The sequence below is a fragment of the Corvus kubaryi genome, unplaced genomic scaffold (assembly GCF_017639235.1).
Source record: "Corvus kubaryi isolate FWS band 111438036 unplaced genomic scaffold, C.kubaryi_AGA036_p1.0 137, whole genome shotgun sequence".
NCBI lineage: Eukaryota > Metazoa > Chordata > Aves > Passeriformes > Corvidae > Corvus > Corvus kubaryi.
In genome coordinates this window covers 29,411,817-29,436,770 of record NW_024580671.1, presented here as the reverse complement: position 1 = coordinate 29,436,770, position 24,954 = coordinate 29,411,817, and the positions used below count along the sequence as shown (strand labels likewise).

Genomic DNA, 24,954 nt, shown 5'->3' with positions numbered 1-24,954 from the left:
AATGCTCTAATTGACTCAAAATCCAGCCTGGTTTGTTCAACTTGAGATACAGATCACTCAGAACTCAATGCATAACTATTCTAACTGCAAGTGTGGCATAACAGTATGATAGAAACTTTAAATAAACATATAGAAAACCTACCATCCATAAATCTGATTTATTCACGTTTTGCACTCACCAATAACAGAACAGTTACTTACTTCTAATATTTAGTATTTTACTAGAAAGCCAATATGGTGCTTTGCATTTCACCAGAGATAGATGTGTATGCCTTGGTAATACAGATAGGAGCAATATTTATTATATTCACAATGGCAGAATGATAATTTTGTTTCTTATATTACCATTATCAACTACAAAGCAGGTTTTCTGTAATAAGCATCAGCTTAAGGCAGACAGCAGTGAATTCATTCTAGTAATTATGAAAACTAGTGCAATAATTAATATTTTTTAATGTATCAAAGATCATATTTAGATTACAAACAAAGGAGAGCATTACTTCAACACCATTTCTTCAGTCATGCTTGCTTTAATGTAAGTTCAAGCAAGGAAATCCTAAAAAGAGCCTGAGAAGATATAATTTTTCAGATCATTTAAAAACCATGCACAACTATACACAATGGTTTATACTCAGAGGTTTTCTTCTTTAAATATGAGTAAAGTATCATTCTGTAGACACTGATGAAGGACTACAGTCTAGGTTTCAAACAAGTTACTATTTAACTAATAACGAAAGAGAAATTTTATGTCAGTTTCATGCACTATTAATTTTTTCAATCAATTGTAATTGTAAAACGTCCTTTGAGCAGTAGCAGATTTTTCCTTGCTTCTCTTTTCTGCACAAAGGTAATGGGACACCATGGAGAGTTGTATATTTTATTATTATTATGGGAGAATTACTTAAAACTAGTTTTAGTACATTCTGGTTAAAATCTTGTCTTGAAATTGCAGTATTTGAGTCTACCCAGATTATGTTTTTCACAGTAATTTTTCCTCCAGTCTTTAAAGCTATCAATATTCACACAGGCAATGATCCTCAGCTTTAAACAGTTAAGGCAAGGAAAGCACCATACTCAGATGCAATTGCTACAGCGCTTTCTCATTATATATAAAGAAGCATTTGACGCATGAAGGTTGGAAGCGAAATCAGTTTCCCTACTGCTTTTCATTCATCATGCAAGGTTACAGTTTGCAAAATTGCTCACAAACCATAGAGACTGTATTTTTTAAATAACTTTTAGAAGATAGCACTTGTCTACAGTACCCATCTTAAGACCTCACAGCACTTTTGGCTACCATTTTAATCATTGTTATAAAAGGAAGAAGTTGAATACCAAGTAACTTGTCTGAGAAACAAATTTACACCTAAACCCAGCTTCCACGCAAGTCCTGTGAACTGTCATAACAGAAATATCATTCTTTGTCTCCTACCTAATACCACCTTAGGATTTTGTCCAATGTTTCATCCATTCCCAGCTGATTAGTTATTTTTGCCTCAGTTTTTTTCCCTTTGACTTATTTCTACTGATGAGTAGAAATGGAGAGTTAGGAAATCTACCAAAGTGGGAGAAATGAAGAAAAGAACTTCTTTACACCTTCAACTATATATCTATAATTTTTTTAAACTTTAGGAACTAGTTTGATTACACAAAGGAAATCCCAAATAATGAAGAATTTCTTCACTGAAAGGGTGATCAGGCATTGGAACAGGCTGCCCAAGGAGCTGGTAAAATCACAAACCCTGGAAGTGCTCAAGACAACCAACAACAGGACACAGCACTTAGTGCTATGGTTTGGTTGACATGGTGGTGTTTGGTCAGAGGTTGAACTTGATGATCTTGGAGGTCTTTGCCAACCTTAACGATTCTTTGATATTATTTCAGATTAAAAATATAAAAGAAGACAGGAATGCTATTACTTCATTTGTACAAAAATCTAAATTTTATCAGAGATTGATATTTTAAGTAGATCTGTGTCCGTCTTTTCTCCTTCCCAATGCCCACACAGATAATAATACTACTTCTGATATTTTTAAGCAGAATGAATATTGAAAGAAAAGCTTTTGTTAAATGGAAGAGAGGGGAAAAAATTATCTCCATTGTCAAAATTAATAAAACCAGGGCCAAAATGTCCATTCAAACTATGGCTTGAACTGATTTTTCCATTGCTATTGCAGCAGGCTCATCCTTGGAAAAAAGGTTATTTCGGAAAGCCTCTGGGCTAAGGGTACATTTCCTCAAATTCAGCATTCTTTCTTGGTACCTTTTTGGAAGTAGGATTCCACTCTGGAGAATGCACTATGCATTGGAGAATCTCCATTTGAAGAATTCAACAATTACACTATTTCTGTTGCCAGAAAGAGTGTAAGTCGTAGCACTTCTAAGAATCAAGTCATTTTTATAACTACTATGTACTTTTTATATACATACACGCATTCATACAAAATATAACTATGCTACATCTATCACAGGAGTTAGAGAATAACTACTCTGTACACAGAGTTCAGCTGAACATGTCAGGCTCACAGGGAGCACTGCTTGTCAGTGGCAGTGGTGACAGCAGTTTTAATCAAATCAAGCAATCACAGATTTCCTCAACAGCAACAAGAGCTGTCTTGTGCCAGCTGAGTCAGAACCCCAAAATCCCAGGTTTGGTAGAGGACCTGGAACAGTGCTGAGAATGCCTTGGGTAGTGGACACTGCAGGCATTTTGAGCATCCCTGTACTTACCAGCTAAACTGAACAGCAAAGAGTTGGGTACTGTAATTAAAACCATTTGGTTATGATTTTCTTCTCCCAGAAGAAGCATAACAGAATTTCCTCATTTAAAGTTCAAATAGCATTCAAATATCAAATAAATAAATTACTAACTCAGTAGGAATTCAAAAGCCAAAAGGCAGTCTAAGAAATAAATTTTGTTGTTCAGAGGGTAAAACAATAGCTGCCTGGCTGCTTTCCTGAGCCTCTGTCAAAGAACTGGCTGACCTAATCTGTGACCTGCTCACACTGTTCACTGCTTTGGTATCTAACAAGCACTTACTAGATAATAGTAATCAGTGGAAATCGGAAGCTATACATTAATCGGTGAATGTGTAATATTTGTCAAAAGAGAAACCAGCATCTTGCATTATTTTGCAGGTGCTAAAATTACTTACAAATAATAAAAGCTCAAGCTATCAAACTATGCGACATTCACATTTATTTCTATCTGCTACTATTATTCCACTATGTCAGTAACCAATAATGCTATCCCAGAGTAGAATATTGCTGCCAATTTTACAAGTAAAAAAATAAAAATAGGTTTTGCCAGAATTAAAACTGCATTTCTTTCCATTTATTTATTCATTCATTCAACAGATGCATTAGCCAAGACTGCACAAAACCAGAATATTAAATTATATCAGCTGGATGAATTTCTAAAAAGAAACTAAAAAATTAAAAAGATTAGTGATTTGGTGAATTCATTTCTTCAGTATCTACATCTAGCAGCACTCAGCGATCTGCAAACATACTTTGAAAAAATAGATGCTTTCAGCCAAGCACAGAAAGAAAAAAATAAACTTTGCATCGTAATCACAGATTTAAACAAAGATTTAAAATTACAGATTAGCAATTTTACATGGACTCTCTACAGTCCTCAGTTCCCTCTGCAGCTGCTGGTCCATGGAATTTTTGGGATCAATCCCATTTCCATTCTCATTTCTTTGTGTTATGGATCAAATCTACTCAAGGAAGTTTTGTGCCCAGCTGATCGCAGGATGCCATTCAGCAAACTGCCATACATGGCAGTTGTACCCAATGGAATTATACTGTGGTACCAAAGTGAAGAAATATTGATATTGCTGAAGAATTTTTTCAAATCCCCCAAAACTTAAAGCAAGGTTTGCAAGTCAAGCTCTTAGCAGTTTTGTACAAAAGCAACCATGAAATTCAACACTCAACATTCTCTATTTATAGCAAAAGATCATTAAGAAAATGAAGAAAGCCTATATAAATAAATCTGAAGAGCAGCTCAGTCACCCTTGGAGCAATTCTCACAACTTGCCTGTCCTTGTGTGTGACTCCTTTAGTTCTCATCAAATATTCATGCGAATAACTCCATGCCTGGCTCATCCTCAATAGACGTCTTTTCTTCTTCCTTCTGCCACATCACACACACACACGTAAGGTGGCATTGGGAAGGATAAGAGAAGGGGAAATGCACCAATACAAGGCACCTAATATATTAATGACAATTTCTTTTCAGTATGGCACAACCCAAAGTACCACATCGAAAAACATTATATCCAGTTTGTTCTACTCATAATATTGATTTGTTTAACTGTTGTTAAACTGCATGGTACTGCTTGTTTATAGGTTTTATTTATGAAGCATCTTTACACTTAATTTAACTTCCTAGTTGATGTTGGAAGCAACAGCTTCTCAATGTCAAATTCCAAGTGAAATATTCTCCAAACATGGTTTGCATTTTTGCCCTGTGTTTAATAATCTTCTATGCATGTGGCAAGGCCTCTTTCCTTAGAGATGGAGGGGTGTTTAATTTTGAAAAGCTGGATGATGAAGTAGAAAGTGCTAAAGTGTTTCATCAATACATTTTTTTAAATCTCATTAATTATTTGTATCTTCTGAAGGTTTGTTTTGCTTCCCCACCCCTTTTCCAATGTAGTTGAGGGTTTAAAGCAATTTAGATAGAAGTTAGTGCAAGAAATCATTTATATTCTAACTTCACCAATACATTACCTTACTTTAGAAAAAAATAAATTTATGTCTTGAGAGATAGATACATGAACTGTTTTTTCCACTCAAACCTCAATTCTCTCCTTATTACTCCAAAGCATTGCCTTGGTTTAACTTCATCAAGTCTAGATAGACATTAAAAATATGTGCTTAAAGATCTGCAAAGAGAATAAATAGGGAAAACTTCTACAGTCCATGCATTCTTCAAAAAGAAACCGATCTTGTATTATAGAGACTGGACAGATTAATGGAATGCAGACAGACCTTCCAGATCCGCACTAGGCATCTAGGACATAACCAAACTGTTCTTCTACAAAACAGACTAATGTGAACAGAAATGATGAAGCAGGATGCTCAGGCACTGTGGTCGTGGACATCGCACAAGAAGCTAAAATCCTTAGTTTAAGTGTTAATCCACACTAACTGTCCACATAAATTTGCTCTAGATTAAGGGTACAGAATACAAACTAAAACTCTGTGTCCAGTATCAATCTTTATTGCCCCAAAGTATACTGTAATAGCTGCTTTGCCTACAAGCTTCAAAATTACTGAGAGTGGCTCTTAGACTCTCACAAACTCTATCATCACAGCCTGTAACATTTATCAAGGTATGCACTTAACTGACAGTCCAAAGAGCCACTGAGTCTCATACATACAGATGCACTCAAACACCATTGGAAAATCCCTGTTGGAAATATTCTACACTAGACCTGTATTGCTTATTGTGATAATGCCAGCTTAAAGATTTCAGGGTGGGAGTATTAAACAAGGTATTAGCAAGAGTCCAATAAACAGGTAGATGCCTAGAATTTTTTGATGGTGGCAAACAAAATAGGTTTCTGAAGAATATATAAAAAATTTTCAGGGAAAAAAACAACTGCCCCAGGGGGAACAGAAAGTGCTGTCTGAGTTTTTTCTATTCCTTCAACAGCAAGCCAGCAGAAAAGGTATTCCAACATAAAGCAACTTCAACAAAAAACATTTCAAGCCTAACCACCAGCAAGCTTAAAATAGTAACCACTTTCAAAGGGCAGGCTCTCCTTTCCTTTCATTCTTTCCTCACATTAAAACTAATTTGCTTGATTAATAAGATAAAATAATGTTCTCCATATCCAGCTGTCTCTCAGGGGGAATCATTTCTCTCTGGGCACCACATGTACTGTGGAAAGAATGAGAACTAGAAAAGCCCTCTACTTGTGCCAGAACGGCAATTTCTCTTTTAGAAAGACAGCATGGTAACAGGCAGTCAGTATGTAATAACTCACATGGTTTTCCTGTTGATGGGTTGTTGCTGTTGCTATTCTCCGTCTTCCACATTTCCTCCAGGAGCTCCTAACCCAAGGTATCAATTTGCAGAGCTGCTAGCCTACCTAGTAATAGTGAAGCTTCTCACTTTGAAAGGTACCAGAAATAATGCACATAACATTTTTCCTTTTTCCTACTCCAACTACACTTAATAGCTTCTATCACTGCAACTCATGCTACCTATATGTTTTAATTGATTATGTAAATCATCAGCGAAGGCTGCTGAAGAATTTGACAAGCTTTTTCTGCATAAACCTGTATTTGCTCATCATCCATCCGTGTAACAAAAATGGTTTGAACAACCATTTTAAATTTCTCAATATTTTATTAGTAAAATAAAACTTAGGCTTCAAGCCTAATGACTGCAAAGCCACCTCCAGGCATCAATAAAGCAAAACAGTATTCCCTTCCTCAGACATACCAGTGACACCACTGCTCTCAGCCTTCTCCCAAAAAACAGCAAATGAAAGCATTTTTCATACAAGCTGTGGTTTGCTTCAGTATTACAGTAAGTGATTTCAAAGACAACAATTATGCAGTGAGGTTAAAAATACTTTGGAAGTTGGAAAAAAACTGAAACTATGGTTTAGGCACAAAAATCCTTGATATTTGAAAGCTTCACAGACAAAATTAGTTCTTCATATGCATGCACATGCATGCATTTTAAAACAGTTTAGGTATTTATTGTAGATTCTACAGCTACAATATACATGTTTTTAAAAAAAACCCAGAAAGTATGAAGGGGTTTATATTTCTCTTTCATTTAACCACTTAGGAAAGTAAGAGATGTTTTTCAATAATCAATAAAAAAAATTAAACTATATTATGGATACAAATTATGAAAATGAATGAACCCAAACAACAGAGGAAGAAAGAAAATAAACTGAATATGATACCAACACAAATCTAAATTTAGATCAACATGCACATCAATCAAATGAATATTTTTTTAGCAGAGGAAATGTGAGGCCAACACACTGCACTTAGTTTAATTTCCATATTATTATGCATTTATCATTATAGCTTATTACTTTTAAACTACTCTCACATGTCTTTTTATGGCACTACATGAACAGATTTTCTATCAGTTTCCCTGAACAACCTTGTAAAAACAACTAGAGAAGCCAGGTGGCAAACAGGGAACAACAGAGTAATTTATCATTTTAAAAATCGGACAAGGAAACATACTGCATATAATTTTTCAGATTCTGAGAACGTAATTTGTGGAATACCACCACTGTCAGACTGATGTGGACAACTTCCTACATTTGAACTGAACACAGAGGCTGACATGGTTTTAACTGCTTATATCACTCATTCACAACAAGGGGGGGATCTAAATACTGTCCTTAGGTTTTATTTTGTTGTCTGAAGAAGGCAAAGCATGCTCCTGTCACATGCAGAGTTACTGTGTGTGGTCACTGAACTTTGATCTTAAGGGTAGTAAGCCTACTGGATCCTTTTCACACACTTTTTGTAGTGCCTCCAAACCAAATCAGCCAAGCGGCTACTTGAGCAAGACTGACACATAAGAAGTCACCCTGCGCTGAGGGTGATCTTAACAAAATTAAAGGGACATGACAGGTGATAGCTATGTGTTCACTCTTTAGTACAGGACAATTAAGATCCTAAGATTTGTCTCTTAATCTCACCTAGAAGAATGCTCGCTACTAGGCACACCATGTGAACACTTTGTCTTAATTAAGAGACAATGGTACCGCCTTCCTAGTTTGCAAAATTACTAGAAACAAAGTCTATCCAAGATCTCTGATGAATAAATAACTCTTAGAGAAAAATCGTCTTGTTTTCTCATTTTGTTTTAAATTAGCAATTCCACTTAAAGAATATTACAGCAGGAAGGTGTGTAACCAAATTCCTGCATCAGGGGATTGTAACAGGGCAGTTAGCGCTGCTCCTGCTGCTGCCCATCCCGCGTACCTGGCTAGGCATGACTTTCACAACAAGGATATCTGATGGAGAATCCTGAACCAGATCCTAAAGTTTAAACCCTGCATGTTAAGTTCAGCTGCCTCCCAATCCAATGCAACATAATCAGCCAGGCAGAACACTTCCTGACACGTCTCCACTGAGACTGCTGTGCGATGCATGAGCACAGAGCTGCCAGGAGCTGGACTTGGAGGTGCTGGGCAACACAGCCACCCAGCAGCAAAGAACAGCACTGAAAACTTCTTCCAACATACAAAATATCTTAATGAAAGAAAGATAAGCAATCTCAAGGCAGTACTTCCTCATTCTACAGCCACACGACATCGGGACTCCAGCTCCAGCACATTTCAGCTACTGTGCTAAACCACTTTGCAACTTTGGGAATGAACGTTCTTTCAGGCACACTTTCACAAGGCTCACACAAGGTGAGCAGGTGGCTTTTTTATTTGTATGTTCAGAGCAGTACAAAAGATACGATGTCAGAACTCCAAAAGCCTTTCCATAATAATGAAAATCCTCACTAAAATTCAGTAACAATTACCAACTTATAACTAAGAATATTTTACAAAAGCAGAAACCTCTCAAGTTCTCAGAACAGTCAAAGCACAATTTTAATGAAGGAGAAACTAAACTCACAGCAATATTACAATTTTTAAAGAAAAATGAAAAAACATCTTGAAATTTATAGTCACTAATTAAACTCTTGCCAAAAACTACTACAACATACAGCACCACTCATTATGAATGTTTATACTAGAGGACAAACCACCTCAATGGAGAAAAGCTGAAGTCAGACTGATGTTATTTAAATTACTATTAAATTTACCAGCCATAATTCCCTCCTGAGCATAACTGATACTGGGTTGTTGGGGTTTTTTTCCCTTTCCACTAAAATGCTTAAATAATTGTGCAATAATGTACTAGGACCGTGATTTAGCTGTACCACTTAGCCCAATTTATTGTCATGATACAAAAAGGATGCCTTCCCTACATATGAGTGATAGCCAGCACTGGTTTTGCAGTTTTTCTTTGGTGCCACCTCATTGTGCAAAACTAAAACAAGATACATTTTTGGTATTAATAGATAAAGGACATTCTCTAACTTACATATTTTCTCATGAGTATAGAACCTTCCAGTGCTAAAAAGGTCAACAGTTGTTCTAACATGGAATATTACTGAACAAATAACCTATGCCTAACAATTATATAAACCCAAATGAACCTTATAAGACATTCTTATTCCATGGCAAAAATAGTTACTTTTTCTGTACTTAAGCTGCTATGCTATCATTAACTCTGCATCTTGAAAATTAATATATACACATTATATATAAAATATATAAACATGTAAAATGTAGAGACTATTATACATAACATTTACATATGAACTATTTTATATCTATTTTAAAATACATGTCTTTCTGTTGCTTCCAAAGGTCTTCGTCTTTGCAAATACAAGAGGAAGCACAGTGAAACAACATATAATTATTCTGGAAAATCCAGATTTTTCCAGGGATGTAATTCTACAGTGGCGGAACCAAGATCAACAATGTCCCATGTGTAGGACTGTTTTCTGTCAAGGGAAACATGAATGTTAGAGAAGTGGAAAAAAAAACCCCACAAAACCCAACTGAAATAAGTCATTATAAAAATAACTAAACAAAGCAAGTTGTATGGCAATCAAAAATAAGGGAGAAAATAAACATAAAGGCTAAGACATTGGATGGAAAATTAATTTTTTGGATGTCAGTCCTTGCTGCAGAAAAGGACTAATAGCTTTGGAACAGTTCTCTATAGCTTAAAGAAATGAGAATAAAGTACTTGAGCCAAAAGGAAAAAAGACCATGTTACCATCTGAGTCAGAGTGGTACTTATCTACAAATTCTAAAGAATTTTTGTCATCTCTTCAGCATATCACTCCTAAATAATAATAAAAACCTTTATGACTAGACCTTGTGTATGGGTCAGGCGTCAAGATTTACATAAAAGCATCCTGCAGCATGATCCAGACCAGCAAGCCATAATTTCAGTATCAGGTAAAGCAGAACACATTTACAAATTCAGCATAACCAGGGCACATCAGTACAACTCCCAAACCCAAATAGCTATTATCCACCGCTTATTCTTCCTTGACACTGTAGAAGTTACTGTATTTTCAACAACATTCTAACAAGTTTTTTGCAACTGACTACTGAAGAAACTGAGATATAACAAGGTAAGAAACAATTTTAGATATGGATCACAAGCTCCTAGAACAGATACAAATCATAAAATATTCAGAAGAGCTATGTTAGAATTGGGCATCACACTCCTCAGAGTGAGTAAATGAGAGGTACAGAGGACCTATCTAGCTGGAATTGTGCAGATACGCCATGTAAATAATGCTGAACAATAACACCAGAGCAGGATGTCCAAAATCACCCAATATTAATTTTCTAAAGCAACTTGAGGTCTAAAGACACTATCTGGCACTAAAAAATTTGTATGAGTTAGCATCTCAAGTCTCTAGCAAATACGAAAACAGATGACATTTTTAGACCCAAAAGCAGTAAAATTCTAAACAGTCACTAAATGAGCAGCAAGATTCAGACTAGGAAACAAGATGTGCAGTACAAAGGAAGAAAGTGTTGCTGAAGTATTCAGGATGAAAAAAAGAATAATGCAGAGAACAAGGGCAGATACAGTCTCCCAAATGTGCCAATAAAGATCTTCATGAAGATCCATGACACGTGGATGTCAAAACAGTCTGCAGTAGGTTTACATACAGTTAAACCCTAAAATACATTAAAAGAATGCTAAACTTCCAAAATCAAGGACTCTGATAGAGAAACAATAGAATTGGGTTCTTCATTTGGCCCTGCTAGACCTTGCAAGTCTAATAAGTCTTTCTAAACAAACTAAGCTTATTTAAAACACTGCAGTTCAGGAAACTGCATTCAGGGTGATCTTATCAACACAACAGCAGAGCTTTGACCTTCAGATCTAAAGATGACCTACCACCATTTGGGAATGCACCAACAGTCAATGTTGGGACATTACTTCCTCTGTGTAGAAAGCAAGACAGCAGACAAAAAGACTGAAGAGGACCAAGAAATACACTACAACTTGCAAATTTCTCAACTTCCTGCTCCCAGCAAAACAGAAAAACATATTCTCACATACAGTTATGCCTCCTGAATTGAATTTAGAAGTATTACAGGGGTGTATGTTATGGCAGTTGCAATTATCTCTATCCCTGTGCACCCAGTGTCTCTTTACATGCACATGCCTCTACTCCCTTATGCTCCACTCTGCTTCAAGCTCCTGCCTCTTCGCATTTCTTTTTCCCTCACATCAGACCCAGCAGCCTCAACCCTTCACAGTCTATTCTCTGTTACCATCTGGATCTCCCTCTCCCCTTGTGTTGCCATTCTCAAATCTAAGACCCTTCACCATCAGTCTCCTGGTTTAGGACTCCTGTTTCCTGATACTTCTACCTTCTCATTACCTTTTCATCCCATTTTTCACTACCCTAAAAGCCAAAATACCAGTCAAATTCTTTCTCTCATTCTGTACTGATATAGAAACAGGTATAAGAACAGCACATTTTCTGTTTATGCTGGGTGCCTGCACATGGCTCTTTTTGCCCACTCTTCCCTATCTACCCTTTGAGGATGATGTCATCTGTTCACACCATCTTAACTAGCATCTGCACAGCAGTGGCTTATAAGCATGTCTATCCATCCACCTACTCCTGATTGCCTCCATATGGTACTGCTTCTTTTCCTGATTTTCTCTCCAGAAACTTAAGCTTAATATATGTTCACAACTCAGCTCCTTATCATCCTCTCAAACACTTTTTGCAGATAAAACTTCTGCCAATATCACCTCCTGTCATATAGGTAATCTTTTGTGACCCTTTCGCCTGCATTTGAACCATATATTCATGGTATATCCAAAATCCTGCTACAATTTTCCTCTGTGTGTACATCTTTTTCTAACAGTAGAGATCATCCAATACCTCCATCTTTGTTCAGGGACACACTGAAGAATTTGAAAGGGAGATGGAGATTCATCTGTTTAAATTTAGACAGGCTTCCTTACTTATCCTTAGTCATACTGAAAGTGAAGCAAGTAAATCTCTTTAATATATTAGTATTTATGCTTTCATTTCAGGAATCCTCTTTATCACATCACCCTTAGGAGCTATGCTGGTATCACTGGTTTCAAGCTCTTGGGAGGCAGACGACACAGAGACAGCTCAAAGGGCTCAATCAGCTGCTACTCAGCATACCCAGCTGGTACCTGCTGATCTCTGTTCAAAGTTTTGGCAATCTTTATTTACATAGTTTCTGAATGGAAAAGAGTACAGAACAGGAAGCATGCTAGATGGATACAAAGCCATTTTAAAAAATAAATAAAGCATGCTGTTACCTAAAGATAAATAATATATTGGATGTCTAGCTGAAAGAAGAAGTAAAGAGAAGAAATAAAGACATCTGAGTTACACAACTGCATTTTTTATTTGCATTAACAACCTAAAAACAGAGGACCCCATCAAAATTTGACCCAAACTACCATCTTAACACAGTTACTTATATAAGAACTCTACTTTAACATTTAGTACTTTATCACACTTTACAAAAAAACCTTAAAAATCTTTTAAATCACGGTGAAAAAAATCCCCACGTTCATTTGAGATTAAAAACTACCTACAGGAAATTTTATACTCATATATTCTTAAACTATTTGTTTCAGCAAGCCAATTTTTAAAATAGTATTTTGGGGTTTATACTGAATTTATCTCCAGCACCAGTACCAATTAAAACAGATACTGTCCTACACTTCTCATTATGTGGTTGTGAGCATTGCTCATACTGACAGAACAGATTCAGAAATAAGTTACAAAATAAAAAGTGAAAATTAAGACATCGCTTGCAAAGTGAAGGTCAAGAACATCATGCAAGAAAGACATCCTTACAAAAACCTGTGAAGTCTCTAGCAAAACTCATGTGGAACATAGACGTTTATATTTCAACAAAATTAATAACCTCCACAACTATACATACATTGTACATAGTGATGGATCCTAAAAATAATTTTTTTCTGATCATGAATCAACCGAATTATCACATCTGAATAATTATCAAGGTCTGAATAATCTCTGTGCATCCTAGCATAAATTTCCCTAATATTCATGTCAATACCAAGTTGTCCTGAATACAACTTATTGCTGCAAGACCTAGATGACCACTTGCATGTAAACATGTACGGTGAAATTCAGCATGGCTTAAAGAGCAGTATTATTTCAGAATGTTCTTAGGACAAGAAAAACCAGCCAACCGAAACAAACAAACCAACAAAAAATCAAACAAAAACCCCAAACACCTAAAAGGTTCAGAAATGGAAAGTAGGCAAATTCAAATATAGATTGTTGGAAGCTTTTTAAGTAATAAACCTTTAATCCCTTTTTTTTTCTCAGTGCCATGTGGTTTCCAGTGTACACAAAGTAAAGAGTGAAAAGGTAAAAATAAAACAGGCATACCCTTAATATATTCCAGAATTCATAAATCATTTGTAAATTTAGTCCTTTTATAAAAGAATCCTTATATAAATCGGGGAGAGGGAGGGCATCAATCCCATATATGAAGCACAATTTAAGCCCAACATCACTGACCAATCAAAATTAGTGAATGCACTGCATCTCTCTGCAGTGAGGAGAAGCGACAAGGTAGGCTGTCATTCTGCAAAAGCTGCCCATCGCAAGCTTTCCTCTCAGAAGCACTGCTTTTCTTTTTTAGAAAGCCTGAATCTCAGTGGTGTCTCAGGAGACAAGAAGCCTTCAGTATGTTAAATTACGTTCATTATGTATTTTCAGATGCTTATTGATTCTACCGTAGGAAGAGTGGGAGACTGCAGCAGCCTGTAAACCAGAACTAAAGCAATTGTATACATTAGCAGCATGCTGAAACAATGGCACAGTACAGGCACAAATTTTCAGTAAGGTCATTTTTTGAAGATATGCTTATTACCCTCTTTCCCTTCTACTCTGCTAACAAGTGAACAAAATGAATCCCTCCAACCTGGAACTGCTTCACCTGCATCGAGAATTTACCAAATCTTTAGTGGAGGTAAGACCTGTTCCTTATTATGATATGCAGAATAAGCAACATTAAACCAAAGTAAAAATTGGAGAAAAAAAGGCAAGAGATCAGATTCAACTTATATTAAGCAGTAATATATTGTTATATTTAAGACCAGGAAATATTTAAATGCTATTTCCCCTTCCCCATTAAAAATATAATGATAGAAAAATGTTATTCTGTATGGAAGTCTTATAGAATATTAAGAACCTGTTTTGTTCATACAACATGAAGACAGTACAGTTTGAGCTCATACAGTACTGAGGAAAACAACCACATAAAGCAGCTGGGAATATGCTTTTCCTCCCTTAGCAGTATTTCCAAATATTGGCAGTTAAATACGTTTCAGATTTATTCAGTTACTCTTCGAAGGATCAGACAGTCTGTAATTAGTGTATACTTATTGCTTTATGAAGGTTGGCTAATATGACTAATCTCTGATTGCTCAAGAAATCCCCCTTTTTTGTTGTTTTTTTAAAAATTACTTCTTTCGTTATCCTGTACATTTGTTAAAAGCATGGATTTGCTAAACATTTATTTCAAGAACGGAAATTACAACAGTGTGCAAATTAAACAAAAGCATATTTTATAAAAGGCTCATTAACTCTGTTCAGTTTCTCATTAAAAGACACGAGAGTTGTAGGTATAAACTACCTGCTCACCAGAGCTATAAACTACATTTTCTAGCTTTAGCCACACTCTACACCCAACAGTTATTGCTTCTAGCCAGGATTTTTTGTAACCTGCACTATCTGGGGAACAGGAAACTTGTCCAAAAAACCTAAATTCATGTAAGCTGACAGAAGAATATGATTTTACTGGCAAATAGAGAGCAGGCTAACTGATTTTCTACGTAATCTATAAGGTCCAGTTTTAGAGATCCTTTATTCCATGAAATAAGTGATATTAGAAAATATATTCTTGCATTATTTTATTTTTGAAATTATAAGCCCTACTTTTAACCTTTTTTTTCCTCCCCTTCACAAGGGCATGCAGCAACTAATTCAGTTTTACAACTGACAATATGAAGAATGCAGTTGACCGAGTATCTTTGTAGCTGTATGACCTACGAGCAGCAGGATGCATCTCTAAAATGTATTCTTAAGACATAAAGGAATTAAAAACAAAACATGGAACACACTTGCATTACCATTTACGTGCATGACACTTCAACAATATACATGGAAGACTAACATATCTGCTCAGATTTTCATTAAAAGAAGAGTGCAATGATTGATTCTTAAAATGGTGAGCATTTCTTAAAGAGGGATTTATAATTTAAAACCAGAATTGTGGAAACTACTGATGCATGAAGAGACAATGAAACATGAAATCCCAAAAGGAGAATATGCATACTTCACCAGCAAGCTGAATAAAGGTTTAACCAAGCTTTTTCTATACTACTCATTAAATAACTTACTTGTCATAATGACTAATGGATATTTTTCTCTCAATTTTATGATGTTATGTATTCTCCTTAAATCAAAATAAACCAAATTAGGTAACCCATGGTTACTCTCAAAGCACATGAACTGGATTTTATGATGTATAGCAACTTCTTTCACTAAGCCATCACTCAAATGTAAGGAGCAGGAATATTACAGAAAGAAATACGCAACCATAAACTAAAGGATGTCCACACACTCTGAAAACAGAGATCAGAAATTATTTTTCTTTAAACCTGGAAAATAAAAACAGGCTTCTACAAAATGCAACAGGGGAAGGAAATTAACATCACTTAAAAGAAGGTTTATTTGTTATTGCTGGCTTGAAACTCAGAACAGACACACAGAATATGCCCTGGTCTGTAGAAGTATCTGAGGCAATTAAGAAGTCCCCGTGTTTAATCAGATTTTTTTGCTGCTGAACTGCAGGAACAAAAAAAAGGAAAACAAAAAAACCTGCAAGAAATGAAATAAGAGCTCAGCTACCACTTGATTTCCAGGTTACAGTGCGTGTCAAAAATCTCTCAGTGACACCATGTATCAGTTTCTGCCAAGCTGCTGCCACGCTGTGCCAGGCCCCTGAGGCACAGAGAACAGGTAGGTGCCCCAGCTCTGCCCGCGCGGCGCTGGGTGAACGAGCTGCTGCCCTCATGGCTCTGCTCCCCGCACCCGAAACCGAGGCAATGCAACAAGGAGGTGATGTTCTATCTATTCATGATGACCTAACACATCTGAGGTTTTCTGTTTTCACAAAATCTCAGTTGCTATAATGTTAGGGTGAGACTGTAATTTGTTTTAGCAGATCTGCTTTTGATTTCTTCCTGGCTTTTGCTAATAGAAAAGAACTTCATTTATCCAGAAATGCATTTGGAATGGTTTCTTGAAATCCATTCACAGCCAGGACAGCATACAAGAGGAGATCATACTCCTGAGGGTTAATGTAAGATGGATAGAGGTTGCCTAAATTAGAAATGAAACAAAGCTTTTGAAATATTTCTTGTTTCATTTCACACCTGAGAGTAATACGTTCTAATTTACATATTTTTTATTTAAGAGGCACATGTGAAATAACTGTTGAAGAATACCAAGAATTTTCATCATACAATTTGCAATTAATAGTATTGTTCAATTGAGGCTTTTCAGAACTGCAGATGAAATCCATTTGCATACTGTATCCCAAGTGTGCTTAATTCATACTTTCATTTTAAAAGAGCTCAATTCTGTTCACCTTAGTGCTATCTACTTTAATGTATTCAGAATAGAACAAAGGTCGACATTCAAACTTATTTTCAAGCCAAATATGTCCCCTCTTAAATTTAAAGCTACCTAAAAAAAAAAAACTCTCCAGTATCATAACAAGAAATTGAATAACCTCTCTTTTATTTATTCAGTCAATTACAAACTCAAGAGCTGGCTGACAATATAAATAACACGAACACCACGTATTACATGCAGATGATGTATTTAAAACTTACTGGCATGTGTAAAACTAAGTAGATGAGACACAAAATAAAAAATCTGCTAGACAAAATAAATACCTTTTTGATCCTTACTTATTCCTAAGAGAAACATGCTATGTATGTAAATCTGTTGGGTTTAACTGCAGTTTGGAAAAAAAACCAAAACCCCAAAAAAAACCCCCAAAACCCAAAAGACACAATTTTCTTTCTAAATATTATTTTCTAAAATTATTCCCTTAAATCTATTCTGGAATAAAATTAAATACTCTTCCATTCTATGTAGGCACTGATTTCTTGAAGAAATTGAATACTCAAATCAGAAAAAGGAAATGTAGTATTTTATAAGAAACTTAATTTCCCAAACCCATGTAAGTTTTGCATTTGAAATTATACACACTTATATAAAATTGTTGTAGTAGCAAGCATCATGCACATAGATGCATAAATGATAAAAATGAGCAGAAGGTTTAAACTCTGTAAAAATCTGCTGAATTACAGAACATCACATTTCAGTCCACAACATTACTGTAAACCTCATAAGAAAGAGGTGGAATAAATTGGCATAAATAATTTAAACACTCTTTTTATGATACATAAGCAACAGTGCTCCATGTTCCTTTCTTTTTCCACAAGAGCTTTTTAAAATGATCTTGATCACTAATTTGTTAATACTTAACAACATTCTTCTAAAATGACCCTCAGAGAAATACAAAGGCTATGCACAAAGTATGGTTTATTCAACAAATGAGCCCTTTGTGAAAAACCACATCACTATAAACAAAGGCTTGCCTCCCTAAGTGGAAGCTTTTCACTATTTTTTCTTTTTTCAAGCAAATCCTGCTTTCTTTTAAAAAGGAAAGACCTTATTCTAGATCTTCAGGCTTTTGAGCCCATGCCAATTAAAGCTCAAAACATACTGTAAATGAAGAGTTTGGTAACAATGTTGCTTTTCCTCCCTCCTCCTTCCCCAGCATTTATCTACAATAAGTGCTAAAAAAAGAAATCAAATAGTTCCATATTTTATTTCACCTTTCAGGAGAAAAACCAGCTGCAACAAAAGAATGTGTTTCTCCCCCGTTCTGGAAGTCAACATGCAGTCTGAATCTAACATCACAGTCCGAGATGCCATTGATGACATTGATACCAACATGTACCAACCACTGTCATATCCATTAAGCTTTCAAGTTTCTCTCACTGGATTTTTGATGTTAGAAATTGTTTTGGGACTTGGCAGCAACCTCACCGTGCTGGTACTTTACTGTATGAAATCCAACTTAATCAATTCTGTCAGTAACATAATTACAATGAACCTTCATGTACTTGATGTAATAATTTGTGTGGGATGTATTCCTCTAACTATAGTTATCCTTCTGCTTTCACTGGAGAGTAACACTGCTCTCATCTGCTGCTTCCATGAGGCTTGTGTCTCTTTTGCAAGTGTTTCAACTGCAATCAACGTCTTCGCTATCACCCTGGACCGATACGACATCTCCGTAAAACCTGCTAATCGAATCCTGACCATGGGAAGGGCTGTGATATTAATGACATCAATATGGATCATCTCACTTTTTTCCTTCCTGATTCCTTTCATTGAAGTCAACTTTTTCAGTCTTCAAAGTGCAAGTACTTGGGAAAATAAGACACTTCTGTGTGTGAGTACAAACGAGTACCACACTGAACTAGGAATGTACTACCACATTCTCGTTCAGATTCCAATATTCTTCTTCACTGTTATAGTAATGCTAATTACATACACCAAAATACTCCAGGCCCTAAATATTCGGATTGGTACAAGATTTACAACGGGACAAAAGAAGAAAAACAGAAAGAAAAAAACTATTTCTTTGACCACTCAGCATGAGACTACGGATGTGTCCCACAGCAGTGCAGGCAAAAATGTTGTCTTTGGTGTAAGGACTTCTGTGTCTGTCATAATTGCTCTACGCCGAGCTGTAAAACGGCACCGGGAGCGACGAGAAAGGCAAAAGAGAGTCTTCAGAATGTCCCTTCTGATTATCTCAACATTCCTTCTCTGCTGGACACCCATCTCTGTTTTAAACACCACTATCTTATGTTTGGGCCCAAGTGACCTTTTGGTAAAGTTGAGATTATGTTTTCTAGTAATGGCATATGGAACAACTATATTTCACCCTCTACTTTACGCATTCACAAGGCAAAAGTTTCAGAAAGTTCTGAAAAGTAAGATGAAAAAGCGAGTTGTTTCAATAGTGGAAGCAGATCCCATGCCAAATAATGCTGTAATACACAACTCATGGATAGAGCCTAAAAGGAACAAAAAGATTACCTTTGAAGACAACGAAGTAAGGCAGAAATGTTTAGTACCTCAGGTTGTCACTGACTAGATTTCAGTATTCACCAAAACACATCAAACGGAATATTTGAACAAATTGTAAAAAAATACTGCCAAATAAGAAAAACTTTTTTAACTATTGGCGAGACTGTATATTTTCAATATATATGTTAAATAGAGTAGGTCTTATATATTCGATTTCTTCATTATGTAAGATACATGTTGCATGGCTGTTTGTTAGCGTAACACCATGTGTATATTTGTCAAAAATATTCAAGTCCTCTTTTTTTAGAAAATAAATAGCCTTAAAGAAGTGAAAACTTTTAAAAATATTTGTATGGCTCAGTTTCTCTGTAAATATAAAAGAATTTTTAAGCAAAAATTGCACTTGGGAATGCTTTTCTATAGCACAAATTCATCATTTTGCATGATCTGGTATTTTTAAATTTAATTCATAAACAGTATTGATCAGAGGAATTCTGAATGTTATGCAGCTACAACCTGGAAGCATTTTGACCTCGTATTTAGATATCCCACTTATTTCAATCTTCTCCAGCATGTGACTACCATGCACAGAAAAAGCCATTTACATGATGTCCTTCAGTGAATGGTTCAGAATCAGTTACTTTTGAGATGGGGAAAAAAAATTCAGACTGGTCCAAAAATTGACAGTACTCTTACGAAAAGTAAAAGGTTTTGCATATATGATCTCAGATCCACAACTTCTACATAGAAAATACACAACTTTGAATAATTACAATGGACAGGGTAGGCGTAAAAGGCTAAATGAAGGAAAAAATCACAGACAAGAAAATTATTTGGCTGTTACTAAAAGACAACCAACAGAGTCAATCCTGTGCAAAGGCTTAGATTTTTCACAATGAAGGGGCTTAGCTAGACCTCCAGTGGGACACAGGGACCTTTTATACAGAAATTTTTCATTCATACCATCTATCTACATTGATATGATTGTTAACTGCCACAGCTAAAGCAGTAGATAATTTTTCTTGCCCTTGATAACTTTATTATTTTCCAGAGTGTTCAGTTCTGGCCTTGTCACAAACCAATCACCAATACAATTCCTGTATTTCCTGGGCAGCCATGGCATACCTTTGTTCTACATCATCTTCTTCAATTTCATCTTAAACCTGCACTGAAGAATGAAGAAGCCTTATGAAGTTATCATAATCCATAGCACTGTAAGCAAGAATTAAGATATTCATCCAAACATAAGTTTGTCAAGTTGTTTGCACCATGCCATGATTAAAAATTTCGTAATTTCAATGAAACAGTGGCGGGGAGGGGGGAACCAAACAAAAAGCTGCAAAATCAATGAGCATGATTTCACTCTTCTTGTTACATAAACTGATCAGTGTGTCACCAGCTACCAGTATATTTAAAATGCTAATTCTCAATAACTATTATCTCATATAAAAAAGCAGAGCATATCCTTGAATATGAGAGCTAGTTTGACTAAAGTATTACATGAAAAATTAGGATTTCTAAAGCACTTTTCGGAAGTTGCATATAAAAAAACAGGTGCAGTTTTAAGGGAACAAAAAGCTCTTTTCTACTACATCGCTAAATTATTAATCATATGTGTTTTGCCAAAACTGGTTTTGTGCTTAAAAAAAATACTTGTAAAGTACCTGAGTTAACTTGGGCTCATGCCTTAGCTTACCAGAACAGAAGACTCAAAATATAATACTACAGCTCCATATTCCACAAACAATAGCCACTTATAATCATCCAAATTCTACCTAGAAACTTTATTATCTGATTGTTAATAACTGATTATGTGAAATTACTGTGTAACATATATTCAAACATATTTTCACTGGCTTTGTTTGTGAAAACTAGCCCAACACTACCTGCATTCAACTGTACCCATTCAGAGCATTTTTTTCATCCAAGTTATCTTTATTTCCTACAAGGGTTGAAATCCTACCTCTTATTTGAGAGGCTGCAGAGAGGAAGTAAATGCAATAAGCTTTTTTTTTAAATCCCACAACCTCCACATTTACCACTTTAAAAAATCTTTTGGGAATAACTTCTGAAAAGAAATGTACCCAAAATACTTAAACAGAAACTATTATTTTTTCTTTTTTGTGCCCCTTCTTCAATTTCCTTTCAAGCTATCCTCTATATTTTGAACACTAGAAGGAAGAGAAGGTGGCATGTATAGTGTTAATATCATAAGATGATGTCAGTGATTACTAATCTTCCAATAAAGCATTCTTAAATGAAAGATACTACTCATTCATTTACAAAGAAGGAAAGGAGAAATCATAATGAACAGATTAATAAGTCTACATCATGTCCTTATCTGAAAAAAGCATTTAAGAAAAGCTTTCAGACTTGAAAGGTTTTTTGACAGGATAACTTTACTTTTTAAAATTAAATAAAGCCTCAAGAATTACACATTTAGTGTTAAAAGCTCATTCATTAGAAAGTCAGATGCAATGAAGCAGCACTTCATAGCAGAGAAAGAGCAGCCTAGGAATCACTCAAAGAGATTAAGCCCAGTTGTAAAGGTTATGTCGATCATAGTCATTGACTGCCTTTACAAACATAAGCAGGTTCATTTTTACATTTACCATTCTTTATCTTCATCAATTTTTTTAAAAAGGGACTTATACTATGTTGCAGTACACTTCGAGGGCTGCAGAAGAAAATTCTGCATACAGCAGGAAGGAATACAAGTAAGAATATGAGCCATCCTACGTACACACAGAAGCCACTATAAAACAGAACCATACATGATCTGTACCACATGACAGATTAAACACAAGACAAAACAAAGAGTAAATTGTGAAGACACACTACATATCCTACAGACGCAAGAGGATTTCAGGCACGATATGAAGGTGTGCGTGCTTGACAGATAGACTAAAACAAAATGCAAAGAGGCAGCATTGCTGAAGAAAAAAGGGCAAATTTATGCCATAGTATTGTACAATAAGAAGCCCACTACATTCTTAAAAATGATCTCACCACAGTGAGTCATTAGTTCAGTTACATTTCACACCACTCAGCCTAAGGCAAGCAGAATTGTACAGGACTCTAAAAATATTAATTCCAGCAAACACATCTCAGAAACACAAGCAAGCACTGCCAATTTCTACACGTTCTCTGTCTCTAAAGTATTAGCTGGTATCTGACTATGTTGTTTTTTAACTGCAAATGCACTTCCATTCAATTTTACCTCATTAGGTTATCCCACACTAAAAATACCAAAATAAGCAGAGTGCAGTGCCAGTTATCTATTAGAATATTCAAGAAGCATACCTTCACACACTAGTACATCACAAACCTGTGAAACAGAAATGTAAATACATAACAAATATCTGGTTTCCAGTAGGCAACAATTTTTATGAATTACAAGGCACTGCTACATGGTCAGAAGTTCTGTTTACTTTATTAGTGCCAGGGGAATAGCAGTCACTTTAGGACTTTCTAAATATATTAAATTTAAAATGTATGCAGTTGGATACACATCAGATCAATTCACGTCTCTTGTTTCATTGTTACATAAATACACACATGTATGTCATACATAATTATTATTTATCCATACACACCAGAAGCTGGGTTTAACATCAGCATCTATTTTATATTTATATGAAGGAGTTTTGGTAAGAGTCCACTGAACTGGACTGACATGCACCGTGTCCCACCACACATAGACTTAAACATCCTATCTTCCCCACCCTTGTTGGGTTTTTTTTGTTTTAAATTAAATAATACATTGAAAGGCTACAGAATTTACCAGACAGACAGAAAAAATTTTTGATTGTGTTAGCCATTACACATACTATATGGCAGTGCACATAGTACCTCCTTTTAAACACCAATGTATGTGTTAATCATCAAAATTCTTTGATAGTTGAATATTCTAGAATTATGTTTGTTTCCTATGAAGAAAGTTTTAGTTGCCAATTGCCATTAAACTCTTTTGAAAGGAGAGAATACAGCACTCTTTAGCAAAGTTTCAATGCAGTATTAAAAAATCTAGAACACGCTAAATTACTCTTCTGTCATCTGTTGTTCAGAAAAAATACCTCCAACATATAGCTAAGGACAATCAGCTTCTGTCTTAAAATTTTCCAGCCTTGTAAGAGCTGGACTCCTACTTCACACATTCTTCCATAATATCACTGAATGTATTTGTCTTACACCACGAGGAAAGAAGAATCCGACTCTGTAATTACCTTCTTCTTTTTCTACTTCATAGAACACTTGTGCAATTCAGGAAGCAAAATTAAACCCACAGTTTGGGTTTTGTTTTGGTTGGGGAAGGTTAAAAAAAAAAAAAAAAAGAAAAAAACCACATACTAACTGACTAAAAGAAAAATCAAAATCACTCAGAGCCAATAAGCATTAAATAAGAAAGACATGAAGAAGGTGAGGAGTACAGGTCCAGTGGAAAAAGGCAGAAGGAAGTGCTCTAAGGCAGCTATGGCCATCAGGACCACAGACAGGCAGAGGGCAACATGCACTTGCTCTGGAAAGAAGGCTAACCTCATTTTTTAGGTTGTAACAGCCAAAAAAATAACAAGAACTTATCTTTGAATCATTGAGTGTGAGATGTGGTTGTGCCAAAATTGCCGGGGGAGAGGGGAGAACAAGATGAACAGCAACTCCAGAAAAGGCTTTTGATTTAGCAAATAATACACAGAATAACTGACAAACCAAAAGTGTGCATTATGCTACCACCTCTTTTCCTACAGACAAAGTACAAAGTATACACAGAGTACAAGCATTACAAGAAAAGACCTGAAAGTTAAGCATCTGCTCCCAGTGATACTTTTAAAATATGCTATTGAATTTTCCCTTTAGTGAGATAACTTCAGTTCATCTGGATGCTTCGAGTGTGTTTCACGACCACAGTATGTTTTCAGCTACTGCTTCTTTATCTCAATTTAATTATTTTTGTAAAGTAATAAACTGAAAGAGAAATATCATTAGACATCTTTATATTATTTTCTAAAATTACACTTCAGTGATTATTATAAATTGAAGCAAAATCAGAGAAATATCTTCTTGTGTATTTACTTTATAGATGTCTGTATCATCTTTTTTTCCTATTTTACAAAGAAATTCTCACACAATGAAAAGAAACTCACTTGAAATGAAAAAGCAGATTTACAGTGAAAGTTGTGTGGTAGGTACAGAACCTGAAATTATTAAAACGGATTATTTTTTTATAGTTTGAATGATTTTTTTTTTCATTCAAATAATGCATATAAATTGCATATAAGCATTTCTATATCCCCATTCTGATTCCTGACACTGCAGTCAGGCAAGCAGGCAGGCAGGCTGAGAGCACAAAGCTGTTGGCAAACAGAGCACCCTCGTTTCCCTTCCAAGATGGGTTTTTGAAAATATACTTTTGGTTTCTGTTACCCTGATATGATCTCTGACTTCCTACCATATATTGTATCAGTTTAACCTGATACTACATCTAATAAACAAATCAGTGTCACTGCTGAAACAACATTGCTGTAAAATCTGTCACTCTGGGTATGTCAGACTGCTATTAATGCAGCCGTATTAGCACAGTTTTACTTTTAATTGCACCAGGAACTCTCACAATCTGTTGTGAGATTTTACTTCAAATTAAATTC

General features: G+C 35.5%; 2 protein-coding genes across 5 annotated transcripts in view; one reads left to right on the top strand and one right to left on the bottom strand.

Moving 5' to 3' along the window:
- The window catches only part of COG5 (component of oligomeric golgi complex 5), a 178,092-nt gene that overhangs the window by 126,088 nt on the left and 27,050 nt on the right, over positions 1 to 24,954 (bottom strand). The gene's annotated exons all lie outside the window — the stretch shown is intronic.
- Positions 13,652 to 19,659, top strand: GPR22 (G protein-coupled receptor 22). Of its 3 annotated transcripts, none has more exons than XM_042018348.1 (3): positions 13,655 to 14,099; positions 15,099 to 15,359; positions 18,053 to 19,659. In XM_042018348.1, the coding sequence occupies exon 3, from the start codon at positions 18,078 to 18,080 to the stop codon at positions 19,377 to 19,379; it is 1,302 nt and encodes a 433-aa protein (XP_041874282.1). In that variant the 5' UTR covers positions 13,655 to 14,099; positions 15,099 to 15,359; positions 18,053 to 18,077; the 3' UTR covers positions 19,380 to 19,659. The 3 variants fall into 3 exon arrangements, with proteins under 3 accessions (XP_041874284.1, XP_041874282.1, XP_041874281.1); XM_042018347.1 differs by having other exon boundaries at positions 15,099 to 16,153; XM_042018350.1 differs by lacking the exon at positions 15,099 to 15,359 and having other exon boundaries at positions 13,652 to 14,099.